The 19,029-nt window shown below is 31.3% G+C and overlaps 1 protein-coding gene across 1 annotated transcript; it reads left to right on the forward strand.

Annotated features, from left to right (window-relative positions):
- The first annotated feature begins 1,651 nt into the window (after nt 1-1,651).
- On the forward strand, nt 1,652-5,481 carry LOC129303864 (aspartate--tRNA ligase 2, cytoplasmic). Its single transcript, XM_054943411.1, has 10 exons — nt 1,652-2,314; nt 2,514-2,624; nt 2,739-2,852; nt 3,067-3,357; nt 3,449-3,559; nt 3,778-3,831; nt 4,483-4,562; nt 4,649-4,764; nt 4,915-5,029; nt 5,193-5,481. Exons 1-10 carry the CDS (start codon nt 1,778-1,780, stop codon nt 5,317-5,319), a joined length of 1,656 nt encoding a protein of 551 aa, XP_054799386.1. The 5' UTR covers nt 1,652-1,777; the 3' UTR covers nt 5,320-5,481.
- The last annotated feature ends 13,548 nt before the right edge of the window (nt 5,482-19,029 follow it).

Consider the following 19,029-nt stretch of genomic DNA (forward strand, 5'->3'; position numbering starts at 1 on the left):
CATAGCCTACATGTGCAAGGGCATAAGCTTAGAGTATAAGGGAGTGGGCTTAAAGTGCAAGAGTTAGTCTAAAATAAGATGCCAATACTTTATTTCATAGAGTGCATGCTCATGAGAACATTCAGTACGCCACTATCAATCCCTTAAATTTCATGAAAATGACCATTGATTCCAAGTAAAAAAATTCTATGAAGAGCTTTGCGAACATGCCTGAGCAAAAATTACATATAATATCTAACGGATTCCATGTAAAACTAACACTCAAAGGCTATGCAACTGATATTGTCCCTAAATTCCGTGAAAATGACCACTAATTCCATGTAAATCAATATATGAAAATATTCAAGAACATGCCTAAGCCAAAATTATATGTAATATCTAACAGATTCTATGTGAAACAATCACACAAAGGCCTAAACTAATAGAATTATTATTGTTTCTTTTATATTTTTATTGTTCATGGTCCCCCTAAAATTTTCCATTGAAAATTTAGTTGTCATTCAGGTAAAGTTGTTGAATCTTCACCTGTCAGTGTCACAATTAAATGTAATATCTTATGGATTACATATAAATTCAATACACAAAGAGCATATTATTGTCAGTGCTACTATAATTACATGAAAACGACAATTAATTACATGTAAATCAATATGAAATAAAAAATTAACAAACATGCCTAAGGAATAATTTATATATAATATTCAGCGGATTACATGTAAATTAAATACATACAGAGCATGTCCTTGTTAGTGCCTCGAAATTACATAAAAATGACTACGAATTACATGTAAATCAATGTATGAAAAAACTCGCGAGCATAACTAAGGAATGATTTACATATAATATCTAGCGAATTACGTGTAAATCAAACACACATAAAGTATGTCCCTATCGTTAGCCCAAAATTACATAAAAACGATTATAGATTACATGTACATTAATATGTGAAGAAACTCGCTGGCATGATTGAAGAATGATTTACATGTTATGTAAATGAAACACAGAGAGCATGCCCTGTCAATGCCGCAGAATTACATGAAACTAAATATAGATCACATGTAAATTTGATTGCTATAATATAAGCCATAATCCTTGTACCCTAAACCAAAAGTATTACACCATAAGCCATAACATATCCACTCTAAGTATCTCTCTTGCACCTAAGTTAGAAGTTTTACATCTCAAGCTGGATGCCCTTACACCTCAAGTCAAAAGCCTTGTTCTCAAGCTAGACCCTTTGCACCTAAGTCAAATCCTTTGTACCCAAGCCAAAATTCTTACACCCTAGGCCAAAATCCTTACACTTTTTAATTGTTAAATTTACATGTAATTCTTGATGATTACATATAATTAAGGGGTGTTGATTTTTTTCAATAACCCTTCACCTACCGGCAAGAAATTTGGTAGGCATGTTAGAGGAGGGGCTAGAGCTCCAATAGCCAAATTTTATGCCTTTTTTTTTTAAAAAATAATTAATATAGAGAAACAATCATTCCTTTAAATTATTTAATAAATAAAATATTAATTTTGGTCGTTTAAATATATTTGATCCTTGAGGCTAATTTTAGTATTAATAAGATCCTTTCAGCCACTTTTTTTAAGAATTTAATAGAGAAATTAATTTAGAGCGCCCATTGTTTGGGACTTGGGTGGAGTCTCGTAGTCGTAGATTGAACAATCCAATCAAAGCAACCCTAATCTTCATACTTCTATAAGTCTGAGAACGCAATTTCATTTCTCATACCTGTCCACCCCTGCGTTACTCTTAATCGAAACGATGTCTTCAGAATCCCAGGAGCCTACTGTACCTCCGCAGTCGGAACAACCAGACCATGATGATGAAGAATCCAAGTCTACAAGCAAAAAAGCAGCTAAAAAGGAAGCGGCAAAGCAAGAGAAGCTACGCCGCCGCCAAGAAGCTGCCCTAGCTGCCGCCACGTCATCTCTATCAGTCGATTCTGAGGAAGACCCGCTCGCCGTCAACTATGGCGACGTCCCTCTTTTGGAGCTCCAGTCTAAGACCGTGGCTAACATCTCCGATTGGACTAAAGTCGAAGTTCTTAACAATTTATTGGAGGGCAAGTGGGTTCTGATTCGGGGCAGAGCGCAGACGATCCGTGCCGTGGGGAAGAAAATGGCGTTCTTGGTTATCAGGGAGAACGGGTTCACTGTGCAATGTGTGGTGCAGGTGCAGCCCAATCAAGTAAGCCCTCAGATGGTGAAGTATGCGGCCGCATTGAGCCGTGAATCTATTGTCGATATCGAAGGGGTCGTCTCCGTGCCCGCTACTCCAATCAAAGGCGCTTCACAGCAGGTTAAAGGCATACTTCGTTGGACGATAAATTTATGTTGACTAGAGTACTTATTTAATGACTGGAGATGGATATATCCAATAATAATGCCTTCTATGTATTTATTGTTGGTGTCAAACGGTTTCCTTGAAAAATTCATATGATTGAGCCCTTGCTAAGGTTACCTTCTGCAATAATGCGACGCTTCTTCTGTTCTTTCAGGTAGAAATTCAAGTGAGGAAATTATATTGTGTGAACAGGGCTGTCCCAACTTTACCTATTAATATTGAGGATGCTGCTCGAAGTGAAATGGAAATCGAGAAAGCTCTTCAGGTACACCGATTTTATGTATATTGCGTTAACAGGGCTTTCCCTTCGCCCCGGCTCAACTGCGTTAATGTTTTCCCCCTTTTTATGTATACTGATTAGATCATTTGATGAGTGCAGGCCGGTGAGCAACTTGTTCGTGTCAATCAGGATACGCGTCTAAACTATAGGGTTCTTGACATTCGAACGCCAGCCAATCAAGCAATTTTCCGCATTCAATCTCAAGTTGGAAATGTAAAGCATATAATCTTCGAGTGTTATTATGAAGTGTCCCTTTACATATATTTAATTTATTCTCTCCATGATCTAAGTTGTCAGTTTTTTAAAAATGCTTTTCTTTATCGTATGCTTCAGGAGAAACAGACTAGGGTACTTGATTATAACATTTTTCACGGTACTGATATTATGCAAACTGATTTGATTGTCTTGTAAATGAATGCCGGTGCAGGTATTCAGACAATTCTTATTATCTGAAGGCTTTGTTGAAATTCACACCCCAAAACTGATTGCCGGGTCTAGTGAAGGAGGTGCTGCTGTCTTTAGACTGGATTATAAGGGGCAACCTGCGTGCCTTGCCCAGTCACCTCAGCTTCACAAGCAAATGTCAATTTGTGGTGATTTTGGCCGTGTTTTTGAGATTGGTCCTGTCTTTAGAGCGGAAGACTCCTTCACTCATAGACATCTGTGTGAGTTCACAGGTCTTGATGTTGAAATGGAGATTAAGAAGCATTATTTTGAGGTAGGTTTGGCGTTTAGGAAATAGATATAGGATAAGCATTTACATATGAAATTAATAAGTTGTGTAGTCTAATATACCATTTCTTCGGCAGGTTATGGATATAGTTGATAGGCTATTCGTGGCAATGTTTGATAGTTTAAACAAGAACTGTCAGAAGGATCTGGAAGCTTTGAGAAGGCAATACCCATTTGAACCTTTAAAGGTGTGTCAAGTGTCAACATGCATAACAAACTTACAGTAGTATATGATTTAGTAATTTATTGTGCTGTGTACATAAGATATTACTATAACAACAAGTCTTATCCCAATAGGTAGGGTCAGATACATGGGTACATAAGATATTACCGTGTAATACTAATAATCAGATCAGGTAGAGGTTGCTGTTGTCTTTGATCTGATGCTTGTCACTTGAATGTGCAGTATTTGCGACAGACTCTGCGCCTTACGTATGAAGAAGGGGTTCAGATGCTCAAGGTAAGCTTTAAAGCTTCTTTTTGACACTAATGACTGTACAGAAAAATGTAATAAGGTAGATGAAGATTGCTCAACCCTTGAAAAATTTGGCTGAACCCTCCTTTTGCATGGATCGTAAAAGACCCAGATAGCATGTGCTTTTATTTGTTGGAACTTGGAACTGGAGATGATGTTGAAATGGAGTTCATTTACCTGAGCTGATCACTCTGCTTACTAACGTGTATAGGGAGCTGACTTGTACATGTGATGTACCACTTTTGAATATCCATATTCTCAGTTTATTTGTTCTTGCGTTCATTGACCTTCTAAATGTAACAAGTCTAAATCAATCACATGCACTCTTTGCCGCTTTCTGTACATAATCAAGGCTTATATTTAAAGATCATATTTGGTTACAGAGAACATCATAAGCTTGATAGCAATTGTGAGATTCTCCTTACCTTGGTAATTCAGATGTTTATATGTCCCTGATTAATTGGCAGTTTGATATGTGTATCTTATACGTGGAGCAATATTTAATTACCTGGTACTAGCTCAGTCTTGGATATTATGATAGTTAATGCAGTGACACAGAAAAGAGGAAATGGATATACAGTATGCTGCATGTATTGTGATCAGTATCCCAATACACTCTGTCCTTTGAATTTGCAGGATGCTGGCGTAGACATTGACCCTCTTGGCGACTTGAATACTGAATCTGAAAGAAAACTGGGCCAATTAGTTTTAGAGAAGTAATTCTGTTTTTTTCTTTTTTTTCATCTTTGTGTCGTGATCTATTATTTCAAAAATAATTAATGGACTGTACTTCCTTTAATAGGTTTGGCACTGAGTTCTACATCCTTCACCGTTACCCACTGGCTGTGAGGCCATTTTATACAATGCCTTGCCATGACAATCCGGCATACAGTAATTCATTTGATGTCTTTATTCGAGGTAAGCTGAGTCATTTGTTATGGCCATGGTCTGACAATCTGTAACACTTACCCGTTATTTTAGTTTGTAGAGGCTACTTATCTTCTAAGAAGCTGGATTCTGGGTGATGTCTAGTTAACTTGAGCTTCTGGTGTTATAACTTGTCCTTAGGTGAGGAGATAATTTCAGGAGCTCAGCGTGTTCATGTACCAGAATTCTTGGAAAAACGTGCAGCGGCTTGCGGAATTGATGTCAAGACAATTGCTACGTACATTGATTCTTTCAGGTATTCATCATCACCTCTTACTACTCTTCTCAGCTCTGTTACAACCATTCCTTATTTTAGGTATTGGTACTAATTTAGGTAGTATTTTAAACTTTTGTGCCCAGTATGTCTTGCTTTTTTTCATGATGAAAGACTGAATATCTGTATGGTTGATCATTTTCAGATATGGTGCACCCCCACACGGTGGATTTGGAGTGGGCTTGGAGCGTGTGGTGATGCTTTTCTGTGGCCTGAATAATATACGCAAGACATCTCTGTACCCGCGCGACCCTCTCAGGATAGCCCCTTGATAATACATTCAATCAGTGGTCTGGATGTTACCCTCAATTTTCTTTGACGTGAATGTATTTGTGGATTTAGCAGCGTTGATGCTCATTGCCCTGCAAATAAATCATTATTTGTCTGTTAAACTTACTTTGGAAAGCATCGACTTTTTAATTTCTTTTGAGTAATGCTGGTGCATTGCCAACGTGAACGTGAACTTAGCAAATTATTATTCGCTGCGTGCTTGTGCTTTTTGAATGCGCAAAGCCACAAACGATGAAATTTTTGTCTTGTTCTGATGCACGAAAAACGATTCTAATGTTTCATAAAATTAATGCAGTTAAAATAAGGACTGTTATTGATGGAGTGCCGGAGCCTATTCCTTGTGACGGAGAAAATATGCGGCTGTAGACGTTAGATGCTGTGTCATTTATTTCACGCAACTGTTATTGTAGTTGTGGACCGCGTGGTAAAGTGGAACTGGGAGCGGAGGAGAGGAAGTAGAACTCAAAAAATAGGATGTTTGTTATGTTAGAACTCATTTCTCTAAGAAAGCCACTTACATAAAAAAATGATGGAACTCAGTTCTTTCCTCCTAGCCATGGAACTAGTTCCTCTTTCACATTCTTCCTCGTTTATTGTTGTCCTTCAAGCTTCTTCCATCACTTTGATCAGATGCGGATGTGCTTCAAGCTCACCAACCCTCCACCGGTAATGACGACAATCCTCCACTGGCAACGACAGCAACGATCCTCTGCTAGCAATGACGACCACGGCACTCCGCCCGGCAATGACTTTTAGACCTTCGTCTTTTTCTGGCAAAGCAAATTGGGTTGCATATTTGGGTATTTTGTACTCGAATTTCTTTGCCTTTCTCTCATTCTTAAGCATATCTGCTTGATAACCAATGAGAACTTCTCATTTTCACTCTCATTGACATTGATTTACTCTATATCATCGTTTTGATTGCAGCTTCAATTTGGTTCTTGTTACTTCTTTCTCTTTTAACTTTTTTTTTTTAATTACAGCTCAAGAGGCATATGGAACTTTCATAATCTTTGCAAAAAGACCAGTGCAATATTATGCAACTATGGAATGCTGTCATCTCCCTCATTTTTTTTCTTGGAAGATGGTTATTTCATTCCTCCGTGGCAGTAGCTTCGTGTTGGTCTTGAATGGGCTATTTTTGTTTTCAAGGGTATAATTAGTATTTTCAAAATATAAATATAATATTAAATAAAATTTTTATTTTAATTTCATTTACATACCAAACATACTTTTACATCTCACTTTCACTTTCATAAAAAACAATTCTCTGTGCTAAGGAACCAGGATTGAGTCTAAGGGGGCCAATTTTTTGTAGGATAAGCATGCAATTTGAACTTTAAATTATAAGTTTAAAGATGATTTGAACTCTAAATTTTTAAAATGTATATATTAAACTCAACAATTAAAATTGAAACAATTTTGCTTCCATCATTAAATTTAAACAAATATCCATCAAAGTAGGGCATAATGTGTGATTTTTACCAAACAAAGGAGAGAGAGGAAGAGTGAAATTTGGTGAAAATCGCACATTAGGCTTCAATTTTTAAAAAACTAATAGATGCTTGTTGAAATTTAATGGTGGGAGCAAAATTACCTCAACTTTAATTCTTTATAGTTCAAAATATACTTTCTGAAAGTTTAAAATTCAAATCACCTTTGGACTTATAGTTTAGAATTCAAATTGTATATTAACCCTTTTTATATATTTTTTAAATATATTTTTTTTAAATATTTGTATAACTTAAAATATCATTTTATGGTAATTGTGTAAAATTTTATTTGGTACTTTTAAAAATGTTTAAAAAAAAAAACAAAGTCACGCCCCTCACACACATTAACTTTAAGAAAGGAATATATATTGAGAAAAGAGAAAATATATAGAATAATTTTAAAAAAACATTCATGTTTTACATGCTTTTTTTTTGGCCTGAATGTCTTACATGCTCAAGTTAATATTAATTAATACTATATACGAATAAAATAATAACAATTATATATATACATATTCATATAAATGCTCAACTTTCATAAGAATTGATAATTTGGTGTGATCTTACCGACTATTTAATTAAAAAATTAATATATGTGATATAAATATTAGGCATCACTTTTACTTTTGGAACTGAAGATTTAATAACTGACCAAAATATCATAATAAACTAATAAATCATGTATCATATTTTTATTTGAATACATCAGTGTATGATTTATGTATAAACTAGATCCATTATCTGTGCGATGGACAGGGATGTTTTAATATTTAAAATTTAAAAAATGTTTAGTATACTCATATTCTACTATTTTATATAAATTTAAAATAAATAACAACTTATTCTATTTTAAAATTTATTATATAAATACATATTAAAAATATAAATGATAATTTATTTTAGTTTAGAAAGTGTTGCCTTGTGGAAAATAAAATTTAAAGAAAAGTTTTTATTTTATAATGGGTTACTCTTATACATGTCAAAAAAAAAAGCAATTTATCATAAAAAAATTAAAATTAATCTAGAAGTCCTTACAATTTCTCTCAATTTTAAATTAGGTCTTTGTAATATTTTTTGTTTGAATGGACCTCTTATAGTTTAGTACATCTTTACCTATCAAGGTTAAAATTATTAATGAAATAAATCATTTTTTATATCTATAGAAAATTTGATTAATACAATGTTTATATTTTTTATTTATTTTTTTATAAAAACTATATATGTGCAAAAATTATCTAGAAGACATAACCTAATTATATAAATTTTGAATTATACAAATTATGTAATCAACTTTAAAATTATATAATTATCGAATAAAAATATAAAAGTCCTTGATTTTATTTTTTTTAAAAGGAACTGTTCAAGGAATTAAGAAATATAAAAATCAAATTGGAAGAGCTCCATTGAAACAAAAGGAATTTTAAGAATTCAATTTAAAATCAAACAAAATTAAAAGAACCTACAAATTAATGTTTTTCAAAAATATATAAATAAATTATATTTAGGTTAGCCTAGATAGACTCAAATATAAAACGTGTGTTATTTAGTTAAGCCTAACCCTAAAAATTTCCAGGCTTATTTGGGTTAGCTCAAATTGCTTACTCTAAAAAAAATAACAAATTATTTTATAGAATTTGTTATTTGGAGTAAATTAAATTTTCAAAAAAAAAACTCATGAGATAAGAAATGTAATTTTTTATATATTGTCTAAATTAAGTTTATAATTTTATTGCAGGAAAATACCTATAATTTTTTTTACTATGAATTTTATATCCACTATCATTTTTAACAGGCCTCATACTTTTTTTATTGCACAGAAAATGTTTGAAAGACTTGCATAAAACATGAGCAATAATACAATCCTAGTTGTGCCTAAAGATACTATCATTAAGAGTTATTCCACAATAAGTCTAAAAGGCGGCAATTCCCTAGGATTAAATAAATTCTTCCTATAAAAGACAAAGATACAGAACAACAAAAATTTATAGGATAAACTTAAGCAACATCACAAATAAAATAGTGTGATAGCAGAGGAAAGAAATCTCGAAAGATCAAAGGCTTGTCCTTAATCCATGGCAAGTAGGGCCTTTTATAGGCAGATGCCTCAAAACACTAGATAATAAAATTATTTTAATCACAATTAAGAGTTCGTTACGAAAAATAAAGAGGTTAAATAAACATATTTAAGTAGGGGGTTGTGATAATTAATATTAATTTATAATGAATCCTTTTGAAATACCCAAGATATTTTATAATATCCAACAATTGCCTACATATTTCAAAAGGAAGGAAAATTTTCTTTAAAACTATTTTATACAAAATAATTTTATAACTCCACATAATAGTTTCCAAAAATTTAGAAAAAAAAATGCCTAATCTACCCGGTACCACATTTAACTCACATGATAGTAATTGTGTTTGCATGAGCCCACTTCTCCTCTAAACTCATTTACCTGCTCAAGTTCACACTTTAACACACACACACACACACACGTATGCGCGCGCGCGCAACCACATTTAACTCACGTGATAGTAATTACGTTTGCATGAGCCCACTTCTCCTCTAAACTCATTTACTTGCTCAAGTTCACACTTTAACACACACACAAGCACGCACACTAAGACCTCCATTCATTTGAGCAACATGAGACTTTCCTTTTCGACACAATTACAACAATCTCTCACATATGTCAAAGGAACCATTATATATCATCTAAGTTATTCACATGAAAGATATTCACTTCAAATCTGATTTATTTCTACTTGAACCAAATCTAGACTAATAAAACTTAGCACACATAAAAGTTGGTGTAACTTCATTATTGAACCAATAGGTCTTAGGTGTGTACTAGATGTAACATCCCAAGAAGTAAGGCCTAGGTAATAACCATAATTTTGAGGGTTAAGGGGCTAATTTAGGGTCTCAGTATCCCTTAAAATAAGCTAATGACCTTAGATTTGGTACTAGATAAAAGGTGAAGAGCTTGGAGTAGAGAAGCTTCATTGTGTTACTTACCTAGACAAGTGGGCGTACTCGCTAAGGTAAGCAGTGTTGTGCTCGTTAAGGCAAGCAGTGCATTTCAAGAAAATTATAAATACATAGTTTATCCAAAGTAGATGTTAGAAACTCATTTTAAACTTTCAAGAGGTATAATTTTCTACAAAGCTCTGCTAAGGTTTGTGGTTTGTAACCTAAAAAGCCTCAAAAGAGCTAGATTCCTTTAAGGTAAATCCCCTAAACCTGATCTACACTCTTGTACCTCTCTATTCTCTATATCTGATGCCTAAGATTTTGCCCTAGGCTTATATCTCATATTACAATTCCTAGGAATTGTTTATCTGAGCCTCAAATAGAGTATTAACAAGTTTGATTATCCATATAAGCCATGATTATGTCACTGATGCTAAGGAGTGTCAATCTTTAACGTCGTATCCCACTTGAATACTAAAGAGATAATCTCCAATACCATGTCTCACTAGGCATTAAGGAGATACATATCATATGGACTTCCACTATTCCTTCCTACAGGTGAACTTCCATCCCCTAATATGATTATACTCACATATCCCATATATAACACAAACATATCAAATTCCTCAACCAATTTATGTAAAACTTTCACCATTCTCATCGTGTACAAATAGTTTAACATGCACAAAATCATATTTTACAATATGCAAGGTTCATCAATCTCGAGTAACAGTTTAACAAACAATTAAGCAATATAATCAAATAGTGTAAATTATTCTGTTACCTTAATTCTATCACAAAAGGGTTACTATGGTTCAACATTAGCTCCACATGTTCTTTCTCGCATAATGACACTCAAACAACCCTTAATCTACACAATTAAGTGATAATTATCAATTATCACTCTAAATAAATCCCAAATTTACTAAGTTTCAAGGTATCCCTAACTCTCAATTTCATATTTAACAACATCAAACCTTCTAAAACACTTTAACTATTCTATTTAACATTTAAATATACCAAACTTATCATCTCACTATCCATATAGTCTAAAAACTTGCAAATTATACTTAGGATTCATCTTAACCCTCAATAAAAATTGTAAGTCCAAACTAAACCTATAAACTGAGAGCTAAAGGCTTGATTTAACTCTCTAAGACCTTAAATAAGTCAATAGGTTCGGTCTAAACTCAAAAAAATTGAGATCAAAGCCCCATTGCCCTAAAAGTTAGAAATTTTGCATAATCAGGGAGGAAAGGAGAAATGGAACTTATCCAATGAAGATTCAAGTTTTAAATACATTCAAAATGGTCCTGAGGTTGTGATCTAGTAGTCACCGGTCGTTTCTTGTCGCCTCCTCGTGATTTCTCTTATCTCACTTTTGATTTTTGATCTGATTTCATGAATTGATAAAAGCTGATTTTGTACGTGGGTCGTGATGCATGGCACAGCAAGTCCCACCACAATTTAAATTTTCTTCTATGCCATGGTCCGCTCAAACTTCAACCTAGCCTTCTTTTAAGGCTGTTTAAGGATTCAAAAACTGTATTAGTCTTCTATAAATGTCACTAATCAATAATTTATCTAATTTAACTAAAATACTCTTAAAAACATTGATAATTCTCAGATTAAAAACTTATGATATTATAAAACCTACTTTTGATTTTGCTCAACCTAATTCAAAATTTAATAGTGAATTTTTTAACTCTTTTTTGCCTAAATCCTCATGGGAATGATAACTTTGAAAAACTCTTTATATGTGTGACAACTCGTGTGCTTGTGGTAACGCTTGACGACAAACAATCACGCATCCACAATTTGTGATTTTCTAGATTATTATGTGATTATGTGATTTTTTTAATGCTTGTACCACTTTAAATATTGTGTGAATATATGTTAAGAATTAAGACTCCCTGGTTACTAAGATAGTTATCACATTCCCTGTTGTTTAATGCTTTTCAAGTGAAGCATCGTGTATTAGAAAAGGAAAGAAACTAAAAGTATGCAATTAAGGAATTGATTATAATACTTCCTTTCAGTTTTGTGTAAAGGATAGTTGCATGAACTGGTCATTAGGTTTATAGCTTAACACCTAGTTGAGTTTTGGTATAACCAATAATGGGTTTTCAGATTTGTTTAAGTTATGTTTGCTTATTTATGTTAATTGAATTCTATTAAGAAGTATGGTATGATGGATTATGTCAAGAATCTTGTGTTCATTTCCTCGAAACATGATAGGCTTAGGACTTATTGAGGGTCAAAAAGCAAAATCTGATGATTAACTGAGAGCACATATTATGGCATAAATTTTCCACAATCAGGTATAACGTATGGATTAGCAAATGCATGATGTTTTATTTGCCCTTAGCATATTGAGTATCAATGTTACAAAATGATCATATGTTTTCGCTAGCTTTAATATTCTGATTTCATTAATTTAACCTAATTTATAGTTGAATGTGTTGAGACTTGGATTCCATTTGATGTTACGTCTTTAGCAAATCCTTTTTAAAATTGAGATGCCTTTTCAATTGATTTTATATTTTGGAAGAGTGTATAATGTCGGGTAATTACTAAGCTAGGGCTTACACATATACTCCTCTTTAATTTTTAAAACTCATGCAAATGCTCCTTAGAATTAATATTCTTTGTATTTTACTAAAAATATAAAGAATATTTTATTATATATAATTTTATCCCCACATAATTAAAAATTAAATTCATAAGAAAATCCAGCTAATTAAATTCTTAATTTTTAGTTTTTACCTTTCATTTAAATTAATTATGTAATTTTATTACATATTCAACATCTATTATTTTTAAGATAAATTAGCCCAGTGGTTGAAAAAAATTGTGTGTCCAAAAAATATGGATCAAGTTTTTGAAAATTTACAAGGGGTTTATCATTGATTTACAATGATATATTATTGACAAATATAATAAATAGGTAATAATATAAAATATAATAAATGTTAGGCTGTTTACTTGATTTAATTTTATAATATAGGTTATATTTACAAAAGCATCCTTTTTTGTACTACATAAGTCTCAAATCCACCATCATTTTTTAGTATGGATTCTATACATAGTTTTTTATTATGAATCTCACATGATTTTTTTAAAATATTAAAATTTTATATTTTTAATTTTTAAAATTAAAATTTCAATCTCATTGCAAATTTCACATTTGCCATTTCCATTGAGTCTTGTCTCTATTATATTTTTTTTTACTATTGGCCCCTGTAAATCTTCCTTACAAGTGAATTAATAATCATTTTATTTTACTCATAATAAAAATAATAATGTATTATTTTATGAATTTTTATCCCTGCGTAATTAAAATTAAATTTTCAAAAAAATCCAATTGATTAAATGCTTATTTTTTACCTTTCATTTAAATTAAATTTGTAATTTCAATGCATATCCAACGCCTATTATGTCCACCATCATTTTTTAATATAGATCTTACACCAATTATTTCTATCGTGAATTTCATGTGATTTTTTTAAAAAATAAAAACTTTATTTCCTTACATTTTTTAAAAAATTAAATTTATAATATCATAACAAATTTCATATTTATCATTTTCTGGTAAAATCATATTTATCACTTTTGGTAAGTCTTGTCTTTTTATATATAATTTTTTTATTAGGGACCTCATACCTATTTCTCTTAATAATGTGAGCCCCACATTATCATTCAAAACATAAAAAAATAAAAAAAAAATTTAAGGGAAAATAGAAATCAAGGACCACTGGAGCAAATGTATATCAGTTAATGATCAATTGTTATAAAAAATTAAATTAAAAAAAACTCGAATGGATTATTATTAATTTAAAATGAGTTGTTGTTAAAACCTGAATGAATATTTATTAATGAAAGACTAATCTAAATTAATAAGTACCTATTCGGGTTTTGACAACAAATAATTTTTAACTGATATAAATTTACTCCAGTGATCCTTGATTGCTATTTTTCCTTTTTCAATATTGTAAAGAACTATTAAAAATACAACAAGGACGTGTATACAGTGAGATGAGATGGGGCGGTGGAGGTTATACACACACAAAAGTTTAAATAATGGATAACTTGAAGCATGTAGGGGTAATTTTACTGCTGCAATTCTCAACTTTTGCTTTTGTTACCTACTTGTACATGCCCATCCACTGATGTATATTGGGGAGGAAGTGTGGGGCAGCTATAAAGTATAAGCTAGTATATCAACTTCACCTTTGAGCCATTATTTAAGGGAGAATTTCTTTGTAGGAATAGGGATGTGATTTTATTTCAAATTAGGGATTAAATTGAAATTATGTTTGATTTGAAATGAACAAAATATCCTTCAATTAATTTGTTTTGTGAAAAAAAGTCCTTGGCCTTTTTGGTTATGTCTGTCGAGGCCGCCACCATATACCAATCCCATGAGACATCAGCTGTTTCTCAAGAAAGCCAACGATGGCCTTCAACAACCTATGACCTAGTTTCTTGAATCTTCCTTTCCCTATTGCATCTTTCACGACTTCATTCTACCTAGTTGAATTTATTACTTATAAACTGGTCATCAAGTATTCTTTCTTCTTCACATTTTTGTCATCGACTTTAGGTATCCTGGGACCTCCTTCCAATATGAAGAGTTTTGATGTTATCAGTAAAAGCATGGAGAGCTTCACTATTCCACCACTGCTCAATCGCTACATTGCCCTTAACATTGAGGAGAAAAAGAAGCCTAAAGAGCACTTCCTTTGTGACCTTAATAATGAGATCAACAAGCTCATACGAGAAAAGGGTCACAATATTTTGGTGCTGCAAAGAAATTGCTTAAGGTCAAAGAGTTGTTTGAAAAGCTTCTTAAGCTTAGAAGAGGTAAGTTCAATATGATATTCATAAGAGGATTGATGCGAGCTATCATAGAAATGGGTACAACCCTGTAGGGGCAATGAAGTTAGAATTTTAGGGAGGCTTTGTTGAACTCTTGTTTTGATGATAACAAAATAAAAAAAGTTTGTGTTTTATAGGTTTAATATATATATATATATATATATGTTTATTTATTTATTTATTTATTTATTTGTGGCTTGTAAGGAAATTCATATCCATTACTTTAAATTTTGGCTTTTGGCCTTATTCCCAAAAAGGCATGCTTATTTTGGAATAAGTGTGTTGTTCTCAAATAACCAAGAAATACTGAGACAACTCTTGTACTCTTTCTTAATTGTTTCTCTCTTAAAATTAAGTATTTGACTTGATTTTAAATCCTTAAGAACCTATTGTATTATTTGAAAGGTATCCTAAGATAGGATCAAAATTCAAATTATGGGAATCTTTTTCACTATTTGAGACTTTGATCCTTGTTCCAAAATAAGCAACCTTTATTTTGGAATAGCCTATTCCTCATCATGACCCTTATTCCTAATTAACCTCTCGTTAACTTTTCAAAAATAGCTTATTCCAAAATAGCCATCCTTATTTCAAAATAATGCATCTTCCTTTCTAAACTATTCACAATACATTTATTGTAACTACATATTTAGAAATAACTTATATAGGAATAGTTTATTCAGGAATAACTTATTTGGGAATAGCATTATTTATTCCCAAATAAAGGACCTCCGATCAACACATACGTAAACATCTTTTAATATTGAGGCTACCAAGAGACTAGGTTAATCTTGGTGAAAATAGTGAAGAAAATCTCAAGTAGTACTTGAAGACTGAACATAGGCTCAAATAGTTGAAACTGAACTAGGATAAATAACTACACAAGCTTTTCTTCCTCACTTTTTATCATTGGTGATATCATTTTAAACTCATCTTTTTAATTTTATTTATTAGCCACTTTTTTATAGAACTTAATTCACCCCCTTTTAGGTTGATTTTTAGGCTTGAGGGCCCAACAAAGCAGAAGTTGACAAGAGAAGTGGTGGAAGAATGGAATTGATTGGGAGAGATTAAAAGGGTATTTTTATCCTTGTATTATAAAATATAATTTCAATTTAATTCCTTAGTCTTATAATTTCAAAATTGTTTATTGGTAAAAAATATTCAAAATTGTTAAAAATTTGAAATAATGTCACATCCCTAGTTCTTTCAATTAATATAATCCTTTGATAATTTTGGTATTACTCTCTTTGTGCATAATTAAAGGAGAAAATAACCACTTGAGACCATTTTTAAAAAAGGATAATTTCATTAAAGAATCACTAATGTGATATATTTACAAATCAATCCTAAAATAATTTGAAATATCATTACAAGATTTTGGGTTCGAATTAAAATTATATTAAAAAAATCAAAATATCTTTATTTAGCTACTTTGCAAGACTTGTTTATGTTGTAACTTTACTCATCAACTCTCTAACACTGCTTGTCAGGTTATTTGTTATGTGAACTAAATTACCTATTAGGCGAGTAACATTAGTTTTCAATCCCCTGTTGTTATTAGTTAAGTCTGTTATATTACTCATTCAACATTTAGAATGTAATAAATACATTATGTAAATTACTTGTTAAGTACTATTTGACTTGCTAGACATGTAATGTTATTTGTTAATTTCTTTTCATTGCTTGTTAAGTATATTATGTTACCCGTTGAACGTCTAACATATGATCAATCATTACTTATCAACTTACTTGTTAACTTGTATAATTCACTTGTCAAATGTGTAATGTTATTTGTTAATTTTTTGTCATTACTTGTTAAATTAATTATGTGTATTATTCAATTTAATTTGAATAAGGATACTTTATTCATTTTTTATGAAAATTTAATTTCAATTTAGTTCTAAAATCCTACAGTAGTATCTCAAATAATTTTGGGTTAGATTTATAAATAAAATGTCAATAGTCATTTGCTGAATTTTTTTTCCTTGAAAAATTTAGTTAACTATATATATTATATTTGAAATTAAAAATTAAATTAATTTATTTCTGTAATTAATGAACTAACTTGTGAAGTGAAAATAAACATTTAATTTATGAAAGATAATTTATAAAAATATGATAAATGTTTATTAAAATTTATAATTTTTCTTATAAATAAACACAAAGAAACATTCAATAATTTCTTTTATATTAGAAATAAGTGTCATGTTAAAAAGTGTGAAATATTTTGATTCTTTTAATGTGTAATTAATTAAAAAAAATGATAATAAAATCTTATCAAAATATATAAATGATAACGAGGTCCTTTGAAATGTCACAATTCCTTTAAAGTCCTAGAATACGTTTATAATATTAATAATTTTACATTAAATGATCAAATTGTTCCTTATTTAAAATAAAAATAATGGATGCAGCTTTTTTTTTAATCACAACTTTTATTTAAAGAATCACAATTTTGATTATGTGAATTATAAAAATTAAATAAAAAATCACAACTTCTTAAATGAATTTTTTTATCATTGAAGTCAAATTTTTAAAAATAATTAATTATAATTTTTATTTAAATAATTATAACTTTTATTATGTGAACATAAAAATTAAATAAAAAATTACAACTTTTTATATAAATTTTTTTATTATTGAAATCCAAATTCTAAAAATTATTAGTTATAATTTTTGTTTAAATAATCATAACTTTTATTCTATAAATTGTAATAATTGAATAAGTGTAACAGCCCTCCGCTCACCCTGCCTCCCTGACTTAATGGTACCAGGTTCAGCCTCAACTTTGTTATGTAGGAGAGGTTGAAGGATCGAACCTGGGAGGCTTTCCGCAAGGGGAATAATTCTGCACACTACTGCGGGGAAGCTTTTGTCTCCTAATGCTCACCGTAAGGGGTGGGGTCACCCTGTTGTGGGGCCTGGGGGGAGAGTGTCCAGCGCCACAAAAGACCTTGGGGAGACGGGGTGAGCGGATGGCTGTTATATTAAAAGGTGCCTTTTATGTAACAGCACGGCCTCACCATTGCCTCCCCAGGGTCTTTTGGCGGTGCTAGGATCCCTCCTCTCATGGGGCTCGAATCTAACATTCAGTACTGGTGGTACAGTGCCTATTCCTCACCCCACTTAAGAGGTCTTTTGGAACCTTCCCAGACTCAAACCTCCAACCTCTACCACCTTAACAAAGTTGAGGCCAAGTCTGGTACCAATGAGTCAATTTGTAACACACCAAATTTTTTTAAAATAATTTAACTTAACCATAGTTGGGTTACAGCCACCCAACACATTTTATATCAATAATTTCAATATAAAAATATTTTATAATTGGCTTCAACTCGCACAATACAACATTTCAGCTAAATTTTTAGCTCCCACATGCCATTAGGCTAAATTACATTTGTCCATCCTCATACTTCCAATAAATAAAATAACTAATTTAGTCAATTTTCAAAACAAGTCAGTTATTTGGCCTTATATTCATGTCATTTTAATTAATTCAAAGTAAATCAAATATTAAAATTACAGTCATTCAAAGTGTACCAAAAATAAAAATAGTTTGAAAGGCATGATTACATTTATATATTCATATAATTGTCAATAAACAAAAAGCCCTAATATTGGCAATATAAAACATTATAAATCATAAATCAAATACCCAAAAGAGACAGTGAATCTATGCCACTAAGCCTCTGGGACTCCTCCGCGTGTCACTCGTGGCTCTTCTCCTGAAAATGGTTAACCACATAAGAAGACTCAAAAGTTCGAGTAACCAAAGCCAATTTATGATAGTGTATACAAACAGTTAAGTGTGTGCTTATTAAGTGAGAATTAAAAATAATATAATTTCAACCAATATAAGAAATATTACAATACACACAAATAACCATTCTTATATCCCTCCATTAACCTCGAGCCATAGCCCTCACTCGGAGCTAAATTACCCAGCTAAAGGTAGATTAGCTCAAGCCCATACAAGCCACCTATTGAGCTCCAATAGGGGCGTACCACGTGGCATATAAATACAACAATAGCAAATCTCCCAACACCTCCCGCAATAATCAAACAAAATTCATAACAATATTGCACAATTATATAATATTATAAAATTCATAATTTTCTCAATAATCACCTAATTAACATGAAGTAACACTCATCACAAATTAAAAGCATGGTTACCTCGTGGCTTTTTCAATAAATTATTCCTTACAATTTCTTTCCCACCACAATCTTCACCAATAATACAATCTACAAATAACATATTATTTATAAATATTAGTTTCAATTTTTTGAAACTAATAAAATAATTCTAATAATAGAATTAAAAATATAACATAATTTCTAATCTC

The sequence above is a fragment of the Prosopis cineraria genome, unplaced genomic scaffold (assembly GCF_029017545.1).
Source record: "Prosopis cineraria cultivar Desert tree isolate PC_DT_omini unplaced genomic scaffold, ASM2901754v1 PC2, whole genome shotgun sequence".
Classification (NCBI taxonomy): domain Eukaryota; kingdom Viridiplantae; phylum Streptophyta; class Magnoliopsida; order Fabales; family Fabaceae; genus Prosopis; species Prosopis cineraria.

Bases quoted from the DNA above. Each gene is read 5' to 3' on its own strand.
- LOC129303864 (XM_054943411.1), top strand. From the start codon at position 1,778: ATGTCTTCAGAATCCCAGGAGCCTACTGTACCTCCGCAGTCGGAACAA. The intron at 2,315-2,513 runs GTTAAAGGCATA...CTGTTCTTTCAG, and splicing joins TCAAAGGCGCTTCACAGCAG to GTAGAAATTCAAGTGAGGAA. The intron at 5,030-5,192 runs GTATTCATCATC...GATCATTTTCAG, and splicing joins ACGTACATTGATTCTTTCAG to ATATGGTGCACCCCCACACG.